General features: G+C 42.5%; 1 protein-coding gene across 1 annotated transcript in view; it reads right to left on the bottom strand.

Annotated features, from left to right (window-relative positions):
• PCSK2 (proprotein convertase subtilisin/kexin type 2) overlaps window positions 1-19,668 on the bottom strand; it is a 240,628-nt gene extending 220,960 nt beyond the window's left edge. The window contains exon 1 of the mRNA XM_070381797.1: window positions 19,149-19,668. Coding sequence (XP_070237898.1) covers window positions 19,149-19,325 — 177 coding nt within the window. The 5' untranslated portion in view covers window positions 19,326-19,668. The remainder of the gene's footprint in view (window positions 1-19,148) is intronic.
• Between the last annotated feature and the right edge of the window lie 4,136 nt (window positions 19,669-23,804).

Below are 23,804 nucleotides of genomic sequence, written 5' to 3' on the forward strand. Positions count from 1 at the left end.
TATGAGAACTATCTGTACCTTTCTCTCAGTTTTGTTGTACACTTCAAATTGCTTTTTTAAAAAGAGCAGTATATTTTTGTTTTAAAGATTTTTTGATGTGGACCTTTTTAAAAGTCTTTGTTGATTTTGTTACAATATTGCTTCTGTGTTTTGTTTTGATTTTTTGGCCATGTGGCGTGTAGGATCTTAGCTCCCCAAGCAGGGACTGAGCCTGTACTTCCTTCATTGGAAGTGCAGAGTCTTAACCACTGGACTGCCAGGGAAGTGCCTTAAAGTTGCTTTTAAAGAAGAGTCTTAAAAATAGACTTTTGGGCTCAGTGACAGAAGTAGAGGGCGGGATGATTTGAGAGAATAGCTCAAATTGAAGCATATACATTACTTATGTAAAATGGATAACCAGTGTGAGTTTGATGTATATACATTTCTGTATGTAAAATGGATATACATTACTGTATGTAATGAAGCATATACATTACTGTATGTAAAATGGATAACCAGTGCAAGTTTGATGTGTGAAGCAGGGCACACAAAGCTGGTGCTCTGTGACTACCTGGAGGGATAGGGTGGGGAAGGAGATGAGAGGGGGTTCATGATGGAGGGGACACATGTTCCTATCGCCAAATCATATTGATGTATGGCAAAAAAAAATCACAATATTGTAAAGTAATTATCCTCCAATTAAAAGAAATAATATTAAAAATAGTCTTAAAAATAATATAATCCATTTAAGAAAGAAAGTGTTAGTTGTTCAGTCCTATCTGGCTCTTTGTGACTCCATGGACTGTAGTCCACCAGGCACCTCTGTCCACGGAATTCTCCAGGCAAAAATACTAGAGTGGGTAGTCATTTCCTTCTCCAAGGGATCTTCCTGATTCAGGGATCAAACTTGGGTCTCCCACATTGCAGGCAGATTCTTTACTGTCTGAGCCACCAGGAAAGACGCTCATTTCAGTGGATTTCAATTGCTATAATTACCCAAACAAAGCAGTGTGTTGGAAATGGAATATAGAGTGAGTGAGTGAGTGAGTAAAGTTGCTCAGTTGTGTCCGAGTCTTTGCGACCCTGTGGACTGTAGCCCCCAGGCTCCTCCGTCCATGGGATTCTCCAGGCGAGAACACTGGAGTGGGTTGACATTTCCTTCTCCAGGAATATAGAGTATGTATCTTTCTTTTTTTCAATTTTTATTTATTATTTTTATTTCTTTTGATCATTCTTTTCCTTTTATTTGTTTGAGGGGCATGTTTGGGCAGTGAATAGCATGGAGATGAGGACTTGGGCATTTTGAATAAATCCAGTGATTCTAAAACTATAAAAGGAGATAATAATTGGAACTATTCAATAAGAAGTCATTCCACTCTTAGCAGACTGGCATAGGGATGCACAGCAAATGACATGCTATCTCATAAAAATCAATCAACAAGAAACAGACCAAGACAATTTCATACTGAAGGCAAATAAGCCACATTATTTAGATGAATAAAGTAAATATGATTTCACTAGAGAAGTGGAAGGCTTGACAGCTCCTTTGAACAGATGCCGCTCAAACAGCAGAGGAGCCTAATTATTTATTTGTGCCTTCAGCTCCTCTGTCAACAGGAGGAAGCCTGTGGTGTGAGGATGTCATGTCTTTCAGTAACCAGATGTGACAGAAAATCTTACTCAGCCCGAACTTATCAGGGCATATTGTAAGGGTCACCTGATCTGAGAAAGCCCTTTGTGTGTAGAACCAGAAGCCAATTGCTAAACAGAGCTTTCCACACTTCAACACTTAAAATAGGTATTTGTAAGAGCTGGATGAAGCCATCAGATCAAGTGAAGTCTTATAAGCTAGAGAACTATAATATGCTTTTCTTTGCACATAAATCTGAGTATGTCACATTGCTGTCTGTAGAACCTAGCCCTTTTAAAGCACTTTGTCTCTGCAGATCTCAATAAAAACTTGTCAATAGAATATAACTATATGGATGGATGTTCCTTTGGAATTAGCTATTTGTAAGAGGAGGGGATCAGCTCTTTGAGAGGAAGATAAAGGAGAAAGGGGAAAATCCTTGATCTAGCACTCAGGACAGCTGGTTCTAAACCCACCCAGCTCATTTCTAAGCTTCTCCTAAGCATTGTTCTCCATGGACAACACTCAATTCTCTTCTGTCATGCTAAGAGCTTCTCTTGCCTACAACTAGGAGCACCAAAAGGCAAAACAGCTTGGGATGTCCATGATTGTTTATTTCTGTAGGACTGAGCTACTAGTCCACAGTAGGATTCAAACTCTGATTTATCCCCAAGAACTACACAACTAATTTATATCAAATCTAAAATGACAGACAACGAGACCTGTGAAGAATAGCTGAGTCTCAGCCTTATTCACACAGACAGTTCCTTTCTAGACTAAGGAAAAATTTCCATGTATCATCTCAGAAATAAAAATCTAGTATAGGCACCGTTCCTTTGGAATATCAGGGAATAAGGGGCTTATCCGGTGTGCTGAGATGACATTTCTGTCCTGGCTTTTCTGTTTGATTTGTAAGTTAGGGGGCTAGTTTTAGATTCATGTATTTGTGTATTTAAGAGGAAGTGGGATGCATTGAATCATTTTGTTCTTAGCTGGAATATATTTGATGGATGGAACTGGCCACCTCTACGAGCCATTCACTGTGGCTATTAGCATCTCTGATGTCATCATCCAGTGGCAATGGGATAAAAGACAGGTAACCTGATTCCCTAATAGCAACATCTGTCAAAAGGGATGGTGCTACCTGCTTCCAGGATATGAATGGTTTCTTAGGACAAAGGAGCAAGGCAGCCTCTACCTCCAACTTCACTATCAGCTCAACTTGTTATCTTAGGGTTTCCTGTATGTGGCCACTTGGTTATACTTTTCAAGAATCTTTCAATGCCCCCTTCTATTTAGGCACAAAATTCCAATGCCTAACATGGTGTGGGTGACCCCTCATGAACTGTCCTCAGTACACTTCTGTGGCTTCATCTCCCTTCTTTCTTAGCATCTAGTCAGGTGACACTAACAGTAAACCTTATACAATTCCAGTGCATTTTGTTTCACCTGCTACACCATCCTCTCTTCAGTTCAGTTCAGTTCAGTCGCTCAGTTGTGTCCAACTCTTTGCAACCCCATGAATTGCAGCACGCCAGGCCTCCCTGTCGATCACCAACTCCCGGAATTCACTCAAACTCACGTCCATTGAGTCGGTGATGCCATCCAGCCATCTCATCCTCTGTCGTCCCCTTCTCCTCCTGCCCCCAATCCCTCCCAGCATCAGAGTCTTTTCCAATGAGTCAACTCTTCGCATGAGGTGGCCAAAGTACTGGAGTTTCAGCTTTAGCATCATTCCTTCCAAAGAACACCCAGGACTGATCTCCTTTAGAATGGACTCGTTGGATCTCCTTGCAGTCCAAGGGACTCTCAAGAGTCTTCTCCAACACCACAGTTCAAAAACATCAATTCTTCGGTGCTCAGCCTTCTTCCCAGTCCAACTCTCATATCCATACATGACCACTGGAAAAACCATAGCCTTGACTAGACGGACCTTTGTAGGCAATGTAATGTCTCTGCTTTTCAATATGCTATCTAGGTTGGACATAACTTTCTTTCCAAGGAGTAAGCATCTTTTAATTTCATGGCTGCAGTCACCATCTGCAGTGATTTTGGAGCCCAAAAAAATAAAGTCTGACACTGTTTCCACTGTTTCCCCATCTATTTCCCATGAAGTGATGGGACCAGATGCCATGATCTTCGTTTTCTGAATGTTGAGCTTTAAGCCAACTTTTTCACTCTCCTCTTTCACTTTCATCAAGAGGCTCTTTAGTTCTTCTTCACTTTCTGCCATAAGGGTGGTGTCATCTGCATATCTGAGGTTATTGATATTTCTCCCAGCAATCTTGATTCCAGCTTGTGCTTCTTCTAGCTCAGCATTTCTCATAATGTACTCTGCATATAAGTTAAATAAGCAGGGTGACAATATACAGCCTTGACGTACTCCTTTTCCTATTTGGAACCAGTCTGTTGTTCCATGTCCAGTTCTAACTGTTGCTTCCTGACCTGCATATAGGTTTCTCAAGAGGCAGGTCAGGTGGTCTGGTATTCCCATCTCTTTCAGAATTTCCCACAGTTTATTGTGATCCACACAGTCAAAGGCTTTGGCATAGTCAATAAAGCAGAAATAGATGTTTTTCTGGAACTCTCTTGCTTTTTCGATGATCCAGCGGATGTTGGCAATTTGATCTCTGGTTCCTCTGCCTTTTCTAAAACCAGCTTGAACATTTATAAACTCCCTTTTACTTGCTGAAATTTTGAGCCTCACTGCAAATCACCTCAACCTGACCTTGCCTGCCTTGTGAAGACTCCCCTTCTGCTTTACATGTCGGATATCACAGATCCATCACAAAATACACGGTCAGGACTCTGGTTGCCTATGACAGACACTCCAATTTATCTGGGATTTCTCTATTTCTGTATTTCATTTATGCCCTCTGTGCAGCAGACAATTTTTTTTTTCTTTTTAATTTATTTAGTTTTAGTTGAAAGATAATTGCTTTACAGTATTGTGTTGGTTTCTACTAAACATCAACATGAATCAGGCATAGGTTTACCCATGTCCCCTTTTACCTGCACATCTCTCCCACCTCCCTCCCCATCCCACCCTTCTAGGTTGTTACCTAAGCCTGGTTTGAGTTCCCTGAGTCATACAACAAATTCCCATTGGTCTCTATTTTACATATGGTAATGTATGTTTCCATGTGACTCTCTCCATACATCCCACCCTCTCCTTCCACCCCCTGAAGCTGTGTCCATAAGTCTGTTTTCAATGTCTGTGTTTCCACTGCTTGTGCAGTAGACACTGTTTTAATGCCCTTCCTATATCCCCTCTCCTTGCCCTGGAGATCACTGTAGACCGTGTCTCTCTGTGCCAAAGTCTTCATGCATCTCTCTGCTGAGGGGGTTCTCTGACTGTGGATGCATGCTTGGTCTGCTTGGGGTGGGCAGAAGTACAAGGGATTTGCTGCCCCTCAGGTGTAATCTGATGAAGAATAGGGGCTGGTGGCTACATTTTCTGGCTTCCTCCTCCTTGGATGGGATAACTCAGAGTTGCTATAGCTCCCAGAGTGTCCTATAGGAGAATGTTGCAGAAGTGGTCCTCATTTTTTTTTTTAATGTGGACCATTTTTTAAAAGTCTTTATTGAATTTGTTACAACACTGCCTCTGTGCTATGCCTTGGTCTCTTGACCACAAGGCATGTGGGACCACAGTCCCCCAACCAGGGATTGAACTGGCACTGCCTGTATCAGAAGGTGAAGTCCCAACCATTGGACCACCGAGGAAGTCCCCCTCATTTTGCTCATGTCTCTCTGTATCAGTTCCTTTGGATGGTTCCCTCCCACACTGACTTGGAGCCTGACCAGATGGCTTTCTTTGGCCAATGGGACTTAATAAATGTAACACAACCAAAGATTCAAAAAGTGTTTGCACACAAGAGTTTGACCTCTTCTCTATATCTGAAACCTTTCTTACTTGTCCCCAAGTCCATGTCTTGGGGTCTGATATCACACTTGCCTGAGTATGCTAGGCACATGTTTATTGAATGGACTAAACCTTCTGCTTGTATGCTTACCCTGCTAAGGCTGTGGCTCCTGTTACTTTCTTTGTCCATTGGTTTCAAACTCCCATAACTTTTTTTTGGTCCTTTCCTCCTTTCTAAGTTCATGGCCAGAATGGCTTGTTTCAGGCTTCAGCTTCTGGGTCCAAATTTGGCTCACACCTTGCCTCATTGCAGACACAACTCTCCAAGGTTCCCTTGGCCTGATTCTGCATCCCACTCCCTGATGGTACTGCTCCTGGACTCCAAGAGACCAACAGTGGCTTGTTTCCCAAACTCTTCCCCACATCTTGGGCTCTGCAAGGTCTTACTTGGTCTCCTATTCTTGGTTGACACAGGCAACAAGAACTGACTAGAATAAACTGTTTCATGCCAACTACCTTTTTACATGCAAACTCCATCATTTTTTAAGAGAACTGATAGCGTCCTAATGAAACTGACATTGCTCCCCCCATCCCCAACCCCTGCCCTCAGAGACGTGGAGAACAAGCTAAGGGCGAGGAAACAGAATTTGTGGATCTCCTTGCTGTTTTCTGCTGCTGGCTTCTTAATTTCTCCTTAAGTCCCAAGATTTTAGACTATTAATGTTAATTAATTAATTGAAGTCATTTAACACAGGCACAAATTAGGATATTCTTATAACTGTTCCTAACATGCTTGATTTTCCTGATTACAGTATCACATAACACATCTGTTTATCATTTACTGGGTATCTAATGCTATTGCGAAATTTTTGAATTTTTTCTAACCACATATTTTGATATTTATTGAGTGCTTGCTAAATGTACAGCACTGTGTTAGACACTAAGGAGGCAGTCAAAGAAATACAAAATTCTTATTCTACCTTTTATCAAGTATAAATCCAATAGATCATTGTTTTAATCTCTGCATCTATGAGCAGTTTTGTTTGGGAACCTGGAATCCATAAAAAATGTAGGAGCAAAACTGAAAAGCAGACCAGGAAGACCTGAAATGAACTGGCAAACAAGTTGCTTTACATGCCTAATCACTCAAAGAAATCTTGTTCAGTCTGGTTCTCTCTCTTGTCTAGTGTGAATGCATCGTTTGAACCACAGCAGGAAGCAAAAGGGTTCCAATGCTCATAGCAAATTTCTGGGAACATAAACATCACATTTCATCTCCTTTTCTTCATGTGTAAAATTTGGGGTTAATCTAATGCCTTTCCAAGATCTCTTCCTGCTCTGACAAGCTGTAATTCCATAACTTAAGTTATTGGTTGTCAAAATTTAAATGAGTCTGGATAAACCAGCTAGAATAACCAGCAGGTATCTCACAATATTTTGGTGGGGTACCAATTGGTGAGTGGTCTGACAAGTGTTTAGAAATCATTATCATAAAAGTCATTAGAAGCATAGACGTTTAAGTCACCATAATAATACTTTTCCTCTTTCTTGAGTTTTTAAAAAAATTTTATTATTGGAGTATAAGTGCTTTACAATATTAGTTTCTGCTGTATAACAATGTGAATCAGCTATATGTGAACATATATGCCCTCCTTCTTTAGCCTCCCTCCCACCCCATCCCCTCTAGGTCATCACAGAGCACCAAGCTGAGCTCCCTGTGCTGCACAGCAGCTTCCACTAGCTGCCTATTTTATAGGCAATATATATATATGTCAATGCTGTTCTCTCAGTGCACCCGAAATGTCCACCGACAGATGCATAGATAAAGAAGATATGATACATGTATGTAACAGAATATTACTCAGCCATAAAAAGGAATGAAATTTTGTCATTTGTGGTGATGTGGATGGACCTAGATAGACCCTGTCATACAGAGTAGAGTCAGAAAGAGAAAAACAAATATCACGTATTAACACATACAAATGAAATCTAGAAAAATAGTACAGATGACCCTATTTCCAAGGCAGGAATAGAGACAGAGACTTAGAGAACAGATGTGTGGCTATGCTCCGGGGTGGGTGGAGGGTGAGACAAATTGGGAGAGCAGCAAAACTTTTCTTCTTGTCCCCCCTTTATATAAAGGAATTGTCAACACTTGATACTTCTACTGCATCTTACTGACTGCAGCCTCACAGTTTGGCTTCCTTCCTGTAGCAGACACTATCCATTTCCTGTTCAAATCCCTTTGGGCCTCAGCATTTAGTGCGTGCAAGCCTCTGGATCTACTTGTCTGAGAATTTTCTCTGGCGACCAAATTATGCTCTGTTTGAACATTTGCCAAGTCAAAATGCTGCAGAGTCCATGTCACCCAGAAGAAACTATCAATCATGAATCAGTGTCTGATTGCAATTGGTGTATAAATACCCCAGTTCCCTCCCCACTCAGGCAGTATGACTCTGGGACATGATTCTAAACCAGCTCCCAGAGTTTCCTAGTGGGACTGAGTCCCAGTTACTCACAGTGACAACTTGTTATACAATATACCCTAAGTTCCTGCCTTCCCTTCCCTTTCTCAATTGCCCACTCCCCTGCCAATATTTACTAGAATCACTCTTCGAATAAACAACTTGTATTTAATCCTTATCCCAAGGACTACTCCTGGGGACCCAAACCAACATACTTTTCTTCCCATGTGCTAAGGTGGCTCCTCCAATTTTAATAATGACCTCATCTCTAAAGCCAGTGGCCTCTGTTGCCCCATCCCTCCTTTCCTAATCCTCAACTGCATTCTGTTCACAGTTCTGCACTCTCTCAATTATCCTTCCATATCCCTAACAGTCCAAGTTCTGGCTCCTCTTTCTCCCTCCGCGTCCAAAGTCCCCTGAAATTTTGTGCTAAAACCTCTTCATTTCATTTTCTCTCAACACTCTTCCTTGGTGATGGCTATTTAGCTATGGCATGACTGAGGAGCATGTGGATGGATGCTTGTACATTTGACTTTCAGCTAGTTGATCACCTTCACCTCTTCTTGGCTTTGGTAACTTACCTCCATAGACCTTGTCATTGTCTGAAAGTGCTCAATTTGGGGAGTCTTGAGTTTAACACCCTACTCACCATATCTTTCTTCCTTTCAGCTCTCTCACTACTAAACTCAATTAACCTTTTCTTCTACTTTTTTGATATTCCATTTTTTTAAAAACCCCATTTCTTTTTCTTCCCAATTCCATCATCCCCATTTGAGTGCTATTTACGAAAATGACTCAGTTGGTAATACTATATCCTGCTTGGCCCCTTGGTACTGGCCAGAAGTCATTGCTGGCCCTCTGTCAGCATCTTCTCCCATTCTCATTTTCAGAGCACAAGACTTTATCTCTTTTGAAGCCCCCATCCCAGCCCTGCTTTCTTCACTCTAAACATTGACCTTGCCTCCTACATCTTTGAAATAACTGTGACTCCTAAGTGGATATTCTTCCCATATCTTCCTCTGTGACCTAAAAACTGAACTTCATCTGCCCACTCTTCTCTTTGTTATATCAAAGAAAGGAGAGTTCCTTTTTCATGTGCTGGCTCATCCCTTCACTTTTAAATAAAACCCAGCTAACCAGGAGATGCTCGAAAATGAAGAGCTCGGGATTGAAGAAGTTCTGGTAAAAGGACTTGTGATGAAATTAGATTTTAGGAAAAACTAGAAGAATTGGATGTTTAGGGGAGTCAACGCCACATTTAAAGTTATAAATGAAGGGCCATTCTAGGATCCTACAATTTTCTTCATTTTCTTATCAACTTTATAATGGGAGAAAGTGTTAACATGCTGTAACATTCTTAAGTTTATTTCATTCTATGTCAGAAAATTAAGGGTTTGTGTCAATGTTTCATTTGCAACCTAAGAACTTATTATTTCCAATTATTCTCATCAGAGGACCATAGCATATCACAACAATATCCAAAAAATCATGGTCAAATAGCTTTAGGGACAAAAATAACTTGTCAAGAGAGTTTATTACTTTTTCTATATGTAGAAAGCCATGTAGAAGCCATCAACTAATACCCAATCATTATATTTAGGTTAGAAGAGTTAACTCAGATGTAATTTTTTGATTCCCTGACCATCAGAGGATTTTAGCCACCAAATCATCTTTAGCTATAACAGATACATTTTAGTAGAAAAAGACAAACTAAAATTATTGTTTTTCAACTGCCCTGTGGTTATTTGAATCTCAAATAATATATTCCAGAAATTTTGTACAGGGTTTCTATCAAAATGATGAATCTGAGCTCTAATGTAAAATAAAGTTTCTGCTGTAGTCGGGGGAAATCATTTAAACATCAGGTTTCATATTTTATTTTTAAAGCTTGACTTCTTTGAGTAGTTACACTTGAATATACAATTATTGCAAACTTAACTATCAGCATCACTCTCTGATGTACTATAACATTATGATCTACAGCTAATAAGACCTTTTGAAATAGAAACTGATTTCTAGATATTCACTCACTTGAGAAAAAGAGGTATAATTTCCCCCTTCTTTTATATTTATTAGGTTTTAACTGCAGGCTTTATTTTCTCTGCTCAAAGAACTCATCTATTCTAGTATTGATAATTTCTAAGTTGGGAATTTCAGGGAAACACTGGAGTCTGTCAGTCAGTGATTTGCTGGTTGTTAACAACTTCTATTTTCTAAATTTCTGCCTATAAATAAATGGGTACTATAGGAATAATTTCTTAAAGTCTAGTTCTTCAAGTACCTTCTCTCTGAGTTGGTGACTAAATCATTGTTTTGTGACCCAAGTGCCTGTATCAGTCAAGAATCACATAATGAGTATCTACTATGAGTAGGGCATACTGGTTGTCAGTAGGAGGGACATAGTGTTGAGTAGATTTTATATTCTTGGAGAAGACAAGTTACAAGGACCTGAAAAATTGGTTGACATTATGAGATGAAAATCTAAGAACTCTTTTATAAGTCTTTTTTTTTTTTTTAATTTAAAATTTTATTTATTTATTTTATTTTATTTTTAACTTTACAATATTGTACTGGTTTTTGCCATATATCAACATGAATCCACCACAGGTATACATGTGTTCCCCATCCTGAACCCTCTTCCCTCCTTCCTCTCCATACCATCCCTCTGGGTCGTCCCAGTGCACCAGCCCCAAGCATCCAGTATCGTGCATCGAACCTGGACTGGTGACTCGTTTCATATATGATATTATACATGTTTCAATGCGATTCTCCCAAATCATCCCACCCTTGCCCTCTCCCACAGGGTCCAAAAGACTGTTCTATACATCAGTGTCTCTTTTGCTGTCTCGTATACAGGGTTATTGTTACCATCTTTCTAAATTCCATATATATGAGTTAGTATACTGTATTGGTGTTTTTCTTTCTGGCTTACTTCACTCTGTATAAGCTCCAGTTTCATCCACCTCATTAGAACTGATTCAACTGTATTCTTTTTAATGGCTGAGTAATACTCCATTGTGTATATGTACCACAGCTTTCTTATCCATTCATCTGCTGATGGACATCTAGGTTGCTTCCATGTCCTGGCTATTATAAACAGTGCTGCAATGAACATTGGGGTACATGTGTCTCTTTCAATTCTGGTTTCCTCAGTGTGTATGCCCAGCAGTGGGATTGCTGGATCATAAGGCAGTTCTATTTCCAGTTTTTTCAGGAATCTCCACACTGTTCTCCATAGTGGCTGTACTAGTTTGCATTCCCACCAACAGTGTAAGAGGGTTCCCTTTTCTTCACACCCTCTCCAGCATTTATTGCTTGTAGACTTTTGGATTGCAGCCATTCTGACTGGTGTGAAATGGTACCTCATAGTGGTTTTGATTTGCATTTCTCTGATAATGAGTGATGTTGAGCATCTTTTCATGTGTTTGTTAGCCATTTGTATGTCTTCTTTGGAGAAATGACCCAATCAAAAAATGGGCCAAAGAACTAAATAGACATTTCTCCAAAGAAGACATACATATGTATAAGTCTTTTAAAAATACTATTGTTGCTATAATTTGGCTTGGTTTGGTTGCAAGGCTTGGAGAATCATTTCAGCAATAAAGGGACATTTATTGAGAATGTATTGGTTTGAGTAATGCTGGTTGTTCTAAAGATAAAATCCTGAATCTCAGTGCCTTAATATAATAATTTTTCATTCACATAAGGTCATCTAAGTCAAGAGTCAGGGATGTGGGCTCCTCTCATCTTTTGACTCTGACATCTTTAGCTTTTGCTTTCAAAGTTACTGTTCTCGATCACATCAAGACTCAGAGCAGAAAAGAGTGTGGAAAATCAACCTGTATGTAGTTTTTATGCATCAAGCATAGAAGAAATGCACATCACTTCTGTTTACAATACCTTGTTTGGGATTATCATATGATCACATCTACCTGCAAGGCAGTCTGGGAAATGAGATCTTTCTACATGAGGTAGCTCATGTAGAAGAGGAAGTTAGTTTGATGATTAGCTTTAAGTCTCTGTCACAGAGTTCTTTGGCTGAGAAGTTGAGCAGGAAATTATTAGAAACTCAGATGAAATATTTGCATCTCCCAAGACCTGGGTGGGTGCTCTCATGCTAACTATACTCTATTCTCCATTCTATAGCAACTAGTGAGTCAAATTTCCTAAGGAAGCCGGTATGATTGGTGGAGATAATTACCATGGTCTATAATGAATTATAGATCACTGAACTATCTGGGCCAGGCCATCTCATGGGCCATGGCTGATTCATGGGTGGGTTGCCATTGGGTTGAGTGTCTAATTCTTCACTTAATTAGACTGTCACTCCTGAGAAGGTACAACCCACAAAAGCTTTCTTGAGTAAAAAATATGGCTAGGTCATCATCTTATTACTATTGCTACCACCAATAATAGACCTTTATTCTATGCACTCAGCACTGTGTCCAGAACTTGACACGCACTATATTATTGATCTTTCACAACCCCCATATTTTATTAACCATTTCAAATAAAATGAGCCTCTGAGGGATTTCATTATTGAGCCAAGTCTCCAGTGCTGTCTAATCCAAATCACATCATCTTTTCCTTTCGACATTACTGTTCTTGGTTTCCTTCAACTACAAGAGGGGCATTGGGCATGGTGATATCTGTGACAGATGTGACTGGTGACTGGTCCAAGGAAAGGAACAAATTATGTGCAATGGAAATTCCCAAAAGATAAATGTTCTGTTCTAGAACAATCAGAGAAGGTGTGAGGGAAGAACTTGGACTTGACCTAAGTCATAATGTATTAAGTTGGAGTCTGAAAAGAATTCATGGCAGCCATGTTGGAGAAGTAGGGTTCTGGGGTCTTTTCCTTTAGCTAAGCATGGGAGTAGATCTTGTAGTCAGAAAAACTATCCCTTAAGGGCTTCTTAAATAGGAATCCTTTTGGAAACACTTAGGATCAAATCTATTTCCTATTGTTTCTGTCTTCATCCCCCAAACAGAGGAAGATGGCCAGAGAATTCTTTTGACTGACAAAATTACTTGCATTGGAAGTGAAAGTAAAGTTATACAATATGGATTCAATATCATTGGGGTATTAAGACACTATTAAAATGGTGAAAATAAATATTAAAAATACATATATCTGCCAAAAGAGTCCTATCCATAATAGGTAAAGAACCCCTACAAACCAAAAATTGAGACAGATAACCCAAAAGAAAATATTTTAAGGGCAAAACACCTGAACAGATACTGCATAAAAAAAAATCCAAAACACAAATAAGCATGTGAAGAGGCATTCAGCTTCAGAGGATCATCAGGGAAACACAGAGTACAAATCACAACTAGACACACTACGTACCCGTCAAAACAGCTAAAAGGAAAAAGGGATAAAATATCAAATGTTGGTGGGGATGTGGAGCAAATGGAATCTTCACACACGGCTGGCAGGCATGCAAACTGGCACAACTACTTTGGAAAACTGTTTGCCAGTTTGTCCGTGGTCAGCAGAATTCTGGGAGGGCCCCCAGTGTTTCTGCTCCCTGTGTCCTTGTGCCCCAAATAATCCCCTCCCCTTGAGTAAGAGCAGGATGGTGTCTATGACAATTTTCCTTCTGTGATTAGATTCCATCACATGGCAGAGGTGAAGAGGTTTATCAAATGTAGTTAAGGCCCCAGATCAGTTTAGTCTGATTCAAAAGAATCAAAAGAGAAATTTTCCTGGGTGGGCCTGACTTAATCAGGTTAACGTAAACCAGGGACTGTCCCTTCCAGAAAGCAGAGATCTGAAAGGTGAGATTGTATGAAAGCTTATGGAGGAGGCCATGTGGCAAGGTCATGAGGGTCACCTCTAGAACCTGGGAGTAGTCCTGGTCTTACAGCCAGCAAGAAAATAAAGATTCCAGGTCTGCAACTACAATGAGTTGAACTCTCATTAAAATCTGAATGTGCTTGGAAGAGGATTTTCCCTTAGTTGTGCCTCTGGATGTGGACACAGCTGGTCAATATCCAGAGCTCAGTCTGTGAGGCTTTAAGCAGAAGCTTCACTAACCAACTAACACGTGCCAGATTCTTTATGCAAGAAAAAGAAATAACCAAATTGTGTGGTTTTAGGTCACTAAATTTGTACTGGTTTGTTATACAACAAAGGAAAACTGATATTCCTAAGAATATTCCCAACAGAAAGGTATAAATGTATTCACCAACATACATATACTACAACATTCACAGAAGCAATATTTTTTAAGCAATTTAGCCTAAAGCTAAAAACTATCCAGGTGAGCATAAAGGGGACTTTTGGAATGCTGATGATAGTTTATCTCTCGATTTAGAGGCTGGGTACATATGTGTGCCCATTTAACAAAAAATTTTCAAGCTGTGCTCTTTCCTAAATTCAGTTCAGTTGCTCAGTTGTGTCCAATTCTTTGCGACCCCATGGAAGCAGCACACCAGGCTTCCCTGTCCATCACCAACTCCTGGAGTTGGCTCAAACTTATGTCCATCGAGTCGGGGATGCCATCCAACCATGTCATCCTCTGTCATCCCCTTCTTCTCCTGCCTTTAATCTTTCCCAGCATCTGGGAAAGAAATCTCTCCTAAATTATACTTCAATAAAATTAAAATGACCAGAAATTTACTCTTTCATTACCTAATAGTATAATTACTACTGGACTAGAAAATTTTTTAACAATTATACATATAAAAGTGGTCACATGATTTTACTTGTGTAATCATCCTAGCCTCAGTCCTTCATGAGCAAAAAATAAAACATTATAGTAAAAGAAAAAAACTTAATTGTCAGCTGTTTGGATTTCTACTTTAATTCTCACATGCTTTTTAGTCAACCCTCAACACATTACTTTGATAAATAATTTTCATCTTATTTTTTTAAGTTTTTATTTATTCTTTATTTTTATTTATTTATTTAAAATTTAAATTTATTTATTTTAATTGGAGGCTAATTACTTTACAATATTGCATTGGTTTTGCCATACATCAACATGAATCTGCCATGGTTGTACACGTGCTCCCCATCCTGAACGCCCCTCCCACCCCGCTCCCCGCACCATCATCTTATTTTTAAAAGGAATTAAAATTGGCAGCGCATTGAAAATTTTAAAGCAATCTTTAGAATAATGTCTTTGTCATTGTTATAAACTTTAAGTACATATACATCTCTCTCACAGATCTGGGCCACATCATGATAAAATAGAAAACTTTAGTTTCAACACACCTTCCTGAGGGTAAAGTTATAGGTACTTTTATTCCATTTTCAAGAGGAAATATAACTGTTTGCTCATGGTCTTGTGGAGTTAGGCAAAATAATAGACAAATATTCATTGAGGCTCTTAGACATAGGCTACTGTGCTCAATATAGACATGATAAAAAGACATAGTATATTGTCTTTTGGAAGATTTACAGCCTACCTGAAGAAGTGCATACTCAAGCATACTAATGACATATGCTCATATAATACCAAATAAGTGTAAATATAGAAAAAAGAAAAGAAAAAATAACTGAATTCTAAAATGGTGCCCAAAAGGCAAAGTATTTGGCAGTCAGGGAAAGCTTCCTGGAGGCAGCATGATAGAAAAACAAAATTATTTTCCATTGGGCTTTAAATCTGAGGGTACTTTTAACCTCTTGGAGCTTTAAAGATTTTCATCTGAGAATTAGAGCTGATGCCAATAATTTCTATCTCACCAATGCATGAGATGAAATAACTTAGTAAAATAGCAGGCCCTCCCCCATCCTTCAGATGAATAACTGCTGAGAGTCTCTGCTGTCTTACACTGAGCATCTAGAAGGATGGGGTGATAGGGAGAGGAAGGAAAAGGAAGTGTTGAGGGTTTAAAATGAAAAATAGATAAGAAATGTTGACCAAAGTACATTACAGCATGATGAAAATAAGACTGAACAGTGTTTGGGAAACCCAGAGGAGTAAGGAAAGAAGTTTTCTTACAGGCTGGCAAATCCAGTAATAGCTGGAATTGGTAAGAAAACCAGAAATACAGAAGATTCCATCCCTGAATATTTACCTTTTCAAGTGGGAAGACACTAACACCCATGTTTACTTACATGTATGAACTGACTGGGCTTCCCAGGGGGCACTACCAGTAAAAAAAAACTCAACTGCCAATGTAGGAGATGTAAGAGACTATGGGTTTGATCCCTGGGCCAGGAAGATCCCTTGGAGGAAAGCATGGCAACCCACTCCAGTGTTCTTGCCTGAAGAATTCCACAGACACAGAAGCCTGGGGGCTATAGTCCATAGGATGGCAAAAAGTTTCATGAACTGACTAGAGAACAAGTAATGAAACATTACAGCTTAAGTCACGTAGTCTTTGCTTTTTCATCCCACAGGAATTTGGAGACGGGAAAGCTCATAGCATCAGGGAAGCTTGGGGACTCAGTCTAGGAGGATGGGTGGGCATGGATCCAAAGAAGGAAAAGAACGTTTATTCTCAACAAGTGTAGTTTCATGCAACAATTCATCGGAAGTGTCACTGACTTTTACTTAAACATGTCTCAGAACAAAATCATTGGATAAGAGTACTTCTGAGAGATCGTGGAAAAGTAAGGAGGATGTGGCAAGGTAAAAACCCATCTTTCCTAGATGGGAATTGCAAGTTTGAGGCTGTAATGCAAAGGATGGGAAAGAGGCTGAGGTGTCTGATTTCGCCCCAAAGTAGGAGTTCCTTGAGATTCTAAGGTAAGTGTATGCAGAGGATTCAGATTCTTTTACGAGATTGTTTTCTACACCTCGTTGCTCAATTCCCATCACCAAAACTGTAAATCCCTTGTTGAGCTGTTCACCACCATACAAAAAAGAAATAACTTTCTTAGAAAATTAATATGTTAAGCCATGATCTGTCTCAGCTACACCTGGCTTTGCTTACATTGCTGAGATCAAATGCTAAGGGCACAGTTTCAAAAAGGAGAAGTTAACAGGATAATGATGTCTGCCCATCCCATGGAAAGGGCCTGGTAGGGGGTGAGTTGGTGTTTAGTCGCTCAGTTGAGTCGCTCAGTTGAGTCCCACTCTTTTGCAACCTCACAGACTGTAGCCAGTCATACTCCTCTGTCCATGGGATTTCCCAGGCAAAAGTTCTGGAGTGGGTTGCCATTTCCTTCTCCAGGGGATGTTCCCCACCCAGGGATAGAACCCGAGTCCCCAGTGTTTCTTGCATTGTAGGCAGGACTCTTTACCACGGAGTCACCTGGGTAGCCCGGGCGCGGAGGGCGGGGAGAGGGTTAGATTTTCCCCTCCAACTGCAGCTCTTTTACAAAGGTGGGGTTTTTAAAGAGCTTGCTGCCACATCTCTTTTCATACCCTAAAGGCGAGCATGCCCTGCAGAGCAGGTAGCTTGGAGTGCTATATACTAACAGGTTGAAGAGCGTAAGTTCATCTCTGCTTCTTCCCTTGTGTCCCCAAGTCCGTTTTCTACGTCTGCGTCTCTATTCCTGCCCTGCAAATATCTGGGTTTAAATTCTTGACAGTTTTCATCGTGGACCCTTATCTGAGGCAATTTCCTTATCAGAACCATAGGCTTCATAATAACAGCAGTTTCCCAGAGTTGTTGAAAATATTAAATAAAAGTGTGTATAGAGACTCCATCACCCTCCCAACCCCCCGTGACTGTCAGCTAGTAATAATCAGTACTATATTTATGCGCCTGGTTCCTGGATCTTGCCAAGTTTGGGGGCGTGAGGGTGGGAAGAAGGAGGGGATGCTTGTTTGTTGTGTTGGCGGCACTCTGGAAACAGCCCCCATACCCCGGGCCCCAGCAGCGCGGGATGCCGCGGTCCGCGTCTCCTCTCCCCGCTCCACCCACGCTTCCTCCTAGAGCAACAAGTTCCCCCGCAGGAGCCGCCCGCGCGCCTCCGGCAGCCCTGGTGTTTCCCGGACCTCCGTCCAACTCCCTGGCAGACCCATTTGGGGGTCAGAACCGCGGTGGCCAACGCCCTACCGAGGCAAGAGAACCCGCAGCAGGTGGAAGGAGCCTGAGCCGCGGCTGGGAAGGAGGCGCCACGCGTGGGAAGTCGGGACCGAGTCCCCAGCTCGCGCTGCCCTGGCGACGCACAAGCATCACCCGAAGCGCCCACCGCTCAAGAGTCTTTCCTGGGGTCAGGAGGGAGGACTGGGACCGGAATCCCACAGACTTTCCACCCGGCCAGCCCTCCGGTCGCTAGATCGCACGCAGCCCTCAGTCCTCCAGATTCCGCTCGCCCCGGTTTCTCTCTGCCCTCTCACCCCACCCCACCCCTCGTCAGGTCCCCTAAGGACACTTCAGATCCCTGGCAGGACAGTTCTCAGGAAGCAAGTAGATCAGCTGCGACCCCCATCCAGTGCTCTCCGCTCCCTCGCCCTTGCAGACTGGGGACCCTGGAGTCTCCGAAGCAGTTCCGCGGCATCCCGGCTGGGAAACGGCTGAACTCTGACAACTTCTTGGATGGGGATCCCCGCTTTCTGGTGGGAAAGCCAAGCCGGCTGCCCACATACAGGGAGAGATACCCCGACTTCTCCGAGGGGAAATCCCATTAAAATCTACCTCCCCAGCGTCTACCGCTGCAAGTTGAAAACTGGGGAGCCGACTGAGTGCGCTTCGAGGTGGGTGGGCAGGGGCGAGGTGGGCAAGTTTCAGCCCTCGATTTTGAAAAGACAAACCATTTCTGTTTCCAAGTCTCCTGGAGCTGGGGGCTGTCTTCCCTGGAAAAGAGCCGGGACCAGAGTCAGGCAAGGGAAGTCCTCCTGGCGCGGGGTTCGAATAGCAAGCAGATGAACTGCGATGTCCAAGCTTCCAGCCCTGTCCCTCGGAAACTAGCCTTTCTCCGGGAGATAGGGGCGGGGGGCACATCCCCGACGGGTCTGCCACGCCAAGCCCAGACGGCGGGCACTTCTTGCCTCACCCCCAGGCAGCCTTGAGAACTTGGTCGCTCGGACAGCAGCCCGGGCGCACCGCATTGTTTGAAAGGTGTTATCCTGTTTTCTCCACCAAGTCAAAGGGAGATCAATTGTTTTCATGACCTTCCGAGTAGCATTTGAAGGGCATTTTAATTACATAACCCGTGAAAGATCACCGGAGGCGATGTCGTGTGAAGAGCCGATGGCAGAATATCTGCATCGCACAAGAAAGAAAACTTGCGAATCTGCAATGAGATTGCGCAGGGCTGCCACCGTTTAGAAACAAACATGCGAAATGCAAGGGAGATGCTTACCTTTCGGACTCCAAAACCGTGCTCTGCTGCAACTTGGCGAGCTTCTTCTTCTCCCCCTCTGTGCAACTCCACAAGAAAATGATTCGTGAAGACCGGTCTCTCAGCAGATGCAAAAACCATGACACAGAAGAGGAGCCCCGCGGCCGCCTTCCCCTGGGAGATACAACCACCTCTCATCTTTCTTTGGGAGTGAAAAGTGGTATCAGGAGGCGCGCAGGATGGCGGAGCAGGGTCCCACAAGGAAGGTCCAAATTAAAAAAAAAAAAAAAGATGTAGTTTTTGTTGTTGGTGTTTGTTTTTTGAAAAATCTTTGTGTAGAGGAAAACACTGATTAGGGGTTTGGAAAGCAGCAAATCAGTGTGTGTTCTCCAGCCTCTGGCCGGCGGGGAAGCCGTGTGGTCTGGCAGCCCGGCTCGCTCGCAGCGGTGCTAACGTGCAGAGCTGTGTGTATCTCAGAGAAAGAGCGAGTGTATCTGTGCTTGATGCTAAATCTGCATTTTCAGCTCCTCCTCGGCTCCAGTTCCATCGGGGAGGGAGGAAAGCACCAGCCTGAGTGACGTGCGCCCGCCGGCAGCCAATGAGGGCTGCAGAGACGGCGGGCCTCGCCCCGGGCCGCCCGGGGCCCGCCCCTGCCCGCCCCCGGCCGGGCCGGTCCGCCTCCGCCCGCTGGGGGCGCCGTGAGGCGAGCCCGCGCCCCCGCCCCTTTCAGCACCCTGGAGAGCGCCCCCATCTCCGCCCGGGCCGCGCGCTCCCGGGAAAATCCCCCCAGCTGTAATCCGGTCGGTGGCGCCGGAGTGATGTCATTGTTGGTGGAAATCTGTGGGGCTCTGCAAAGGGAATTACGGTGTGCGCCGCTCCCGAGGCCCCGAGGACAGCTGGGGCACCGGCCTCTCCCTTCTCTGCTTCCCTGTTTATTTTCTGCTGCAAAACAACTCTCTCGGTCTCTTTCCCTCCCTCTCTCTCTCACACACACTCGCGCGCGCGCGCACACACACACACACACACACACACTGAAATCCTACTCGCTTCCCCTTCTCTCAATAACAAAGCGAACATTAACTCTCCTCCCGCCACTTTGGGCAGGCTTAGCTTCCCTTACAGGCAAGGAGTGGGGGAGCGGGGGAACGTAGCCTTCTTGGGGTGACTCTTGGGGGCGAGAGTGCAGGAGCGAGCTATTTTTTAATTTTTTTGTAGGCTCCAGGCGGATCTGGAACGAAACAGCTGGGCAGCCTGGCAGGAGACCAGGCTCGCCCCCACCAGCAAGTGGGATCAGATGAGACTCCTCCAGAAGTCTGGGCTGCTCCGCGGAGACCGCCTTCAAGACGCCTCGGCAAGGACTGACGCCTGGAGGTGCCTTCTCAGGCTTGGGGACATGGCCCAAGGACAGGGAGGGTGCGTCTTGGGGAAGGCACAGCCACAGATCCAGGCACTGGGATGACACTGTCTGAGTGTCCTCGACTGGGGCAAATTCAGGCCAAGTGGCAGAGGGTCAACTAAGTTATCTAGTTAAGCAATGTGCACTGACGTCCTAGGAACTGCTTACTACTGGTTCTTTCTGCCCTAGTGAGAGGAAGCAGGGAGGCAATGTCTGCAATAAAATGAGTGCGATTGTTTTAAAGCAACTCAAACAATATTGAGGTGTACACTGATCTCAACTGTGTAGCTCCAAAGTTCAAAATCCTGCCTTACTTGAATAAGAGATAAGAGGGTTCCCCCCCGCCCCCAGACACTTAACTATATGCAATACATCCAGAGCAGGGGAGGTGGGAAGGAGAGAGAGAGAGAGATTATAATAATCACACATTACATATATGTGTGTGTGTATTTCAGACTTCCTCCTTTTCATTTTAGCATGAAGTTGGAATCTACATAAGAAAACCACTAACGGTAGAAATGAATACACAGTCCCATGGGACACTGTCTTTGAAGCAGATCTCATTGTTGAAGTTGGCTCCCGGAAAACCTGTTCAGGCATTACCAAATAAAAGTATAGGTTTTACTGAAGATTTTGATAGGAGCACAAGAAATCTGTATACAGTTGTTATTATTATTATTATGACTACCTCTACTACTACTTGAATTCCTTTAAGAAAAACTAAATAAGGTGCTGAGAAGGTGCTAAAACACAAGACTAGAGTAGAGACAAAGTTTCTGGAAAAGTGTCAATAAAAGGGAGCAGAGCTACTCTCATTTCCTGAGTTCTTTACTGCTCAGAGGTTCATTTCTGCTAAGATTAAAAAAAACAAAACCAAAAACACCCTATCTTACTCCATCCCTTATCACTGATAGTCCATCTGTTTGATTTTAACACAAGGTTTTCTTATCTAGAGACTGTCAACTCTTCCTTTCTCTCACTTCCTTATATTTTACCCTATTTTGAATCAAAGTATGAGACCATAATGTGGGAGACCCGGGTTCGATCTCAGGGTCAGGAAAATCCCCGGAGAAGGGAATGGCAACCCTCTCCAGTATTCTTGCTTGGATAATTCCATGGACAGAGGTGCAGTCCACGTGGTCAAAAAGAGTCAGACATGATGGAGGGACTAACACTTTCACTTTCACATGAGGCTGGGAAGAAGAAATACTAAGTGGTTCTTCCTACCCTGTATTATCATTTGAGAAAAATGGCACCAAATGTGAAAATTACATTAGATGGATTCACAATCATGGAGAGCATTTCAAAAGCAGCAACAGAGATAAAAATCTAAGTCTTTAGAAAAATAGATGTGAAGAGCATTAAATAAGTCAATTTAGAAGATTATGGGTATTGGGAAATAGTGCTGCTAATGTAGCTAACTCTTTCTGAAAATGAGCATGAAATTACCATCTATTCAGATATATTTATTAATTTTTTTCTGCAACGACAGAGCAATACTTCATTTCCTAAATAAATTCTAAAAATGAAATGCTAGTCAGTGTTGAATCTTATGTATCTGCATTTTAAATAATTAAAACCATGTAAAATTGGATACAAGCTAAATAAAGCCTGGGTGGCTGATTAGAATAAGCCATTTTTAGTGGTTTATATAGAATGCAGCTCATCGTAATATTGTCAGAACAGCATAGTGAATGAAAATAGAAATTTTTGTGGTGCAAGTACTAAATTTCTAATGTATAACAATGTAGTAAGCAAGTGGAGGGAATGCACTGATATTATTTGAAATACAAATGCACATCCATGTGCATCATGTGTTTTATATAACTATTTCTACCTTTTTTTTTTATTAGCAATAGTAACTTTGTTGTAAAAGGTGAACAGAAGATGGCAGCGGACTGTTTCAAGGACTGAAATGGAATGCCGTTGACAAGAACGCTATTGCAGCTTCTGCTGTCACTGGCTATGTCACTGGGGCCAAACCGTTGCATCTCTCAAAGCCTTTGTCTCCTTATCCGTAAAAGGAGACGGTTGAATTAGACACCTTCCAGATCTGAAAGCAATTTCAAAGAGATGCCCAAGTACAGACTTTGACATAGAAAACATCATCAATAGCTTGAGGAATGTTGAAGACAATCATGCCTTTTCAGTAACATTATGGTGGCCAATAGACCTATTTATTGTTAGGTAACCTCTCTTAAGGGGCTTCCCTGGGAGAGCAGCTGGTAAAGAATCTGCCTGCAATGCAGAAGACCCTGGTTTGATTCCTGGGTCGGGAAGATCCCCTGGAGAAGGGATAGACTACGCACTCCACTATTCATGGGCTTCCCTGGTGGCTCAGACAGTAAAGAATCTGCCTGCAATGTGGGAGACCTAGGTTTGATCTCTGGGTTGGGAAGATCCCCTGGAGGAGGGTGTAGCAACCCACTCCAGTATTCTTGCCTAGAAAATCCCATGGACAGAAGAGCCTGGCGGGCATAGTCCATGGGGCCAGAAAGAGTCAGACATGACTGAGCGACTAAGCACAAACACAACCTCTCTCAAAGAGTCTTATGTTTACTAATTTTGCAAATTTGAGGACAGAGTAAATGATCCCAGGGCTTCCCATGGGGCTCAGTGGTAAAGAATCGACCTGCCAAAGCAGGAGATGCAAGAGACACGAGTTTGATCCCTGGGTCAGGAAGATCCCCTGGAGTAGGAAATGGCAACCTACTCCAGTATTCTTGCCTGGAAAATTTCCATGGATAGAGGAACCTGGCGGGCTACAGCCCAGGGGGTCACAAAGAGTTGGACATGACTGAGTGAAATGCAGTACTTGGATGCAATCTCAAAAACGACAGAATGATCTCTATTCGTTTCCAAGGCAAACCATTCAATATCACAGTAATCCAAGTCTATGTCCCAACCAGTAACGCTAAAGAAGCTGAAGTTGAATGGTTCTATGAAGACCTACAAGACCTTTTAGAACTAACACCCAAAAAAAGATGTCCTTTTCATTATAGGGGACTGGAATGCAAAAGTAGGAAGTCAAGAAACACCTGAAGTAACAGGCAAATTTGGCCTTGGAATACAGAATGAAACAGGGCAAAGACTAATAGAGTTTTGCCAAGAAAATGCACTAGTCATAACAAACACCCTCTTCCAACAACACAAGAGAAGACTCTATACATGGACATCACCAGATGGTCAACACCGAAATCAGATTGATTATATTCTTTGCAGCCAAAGATGGAGAAGCTCTATACAGTCAGCAAAAACAAGACCAGGAGCTGACTGTGGCT

Source organism: Bos mutus, chromosome 13 (genome assembly GCF_027580195.1).
Source record: "Bos mutus isolate GX-2022 chromosome 13, NWIPB_WYAK_1.1, whole genome shotgun sequence".
Lineage (NCBI taxonomy): Eukaryota > Metazoa > Chordata > Mammalia > Artiodactyla > Bovidae > Bos > Bos mutus.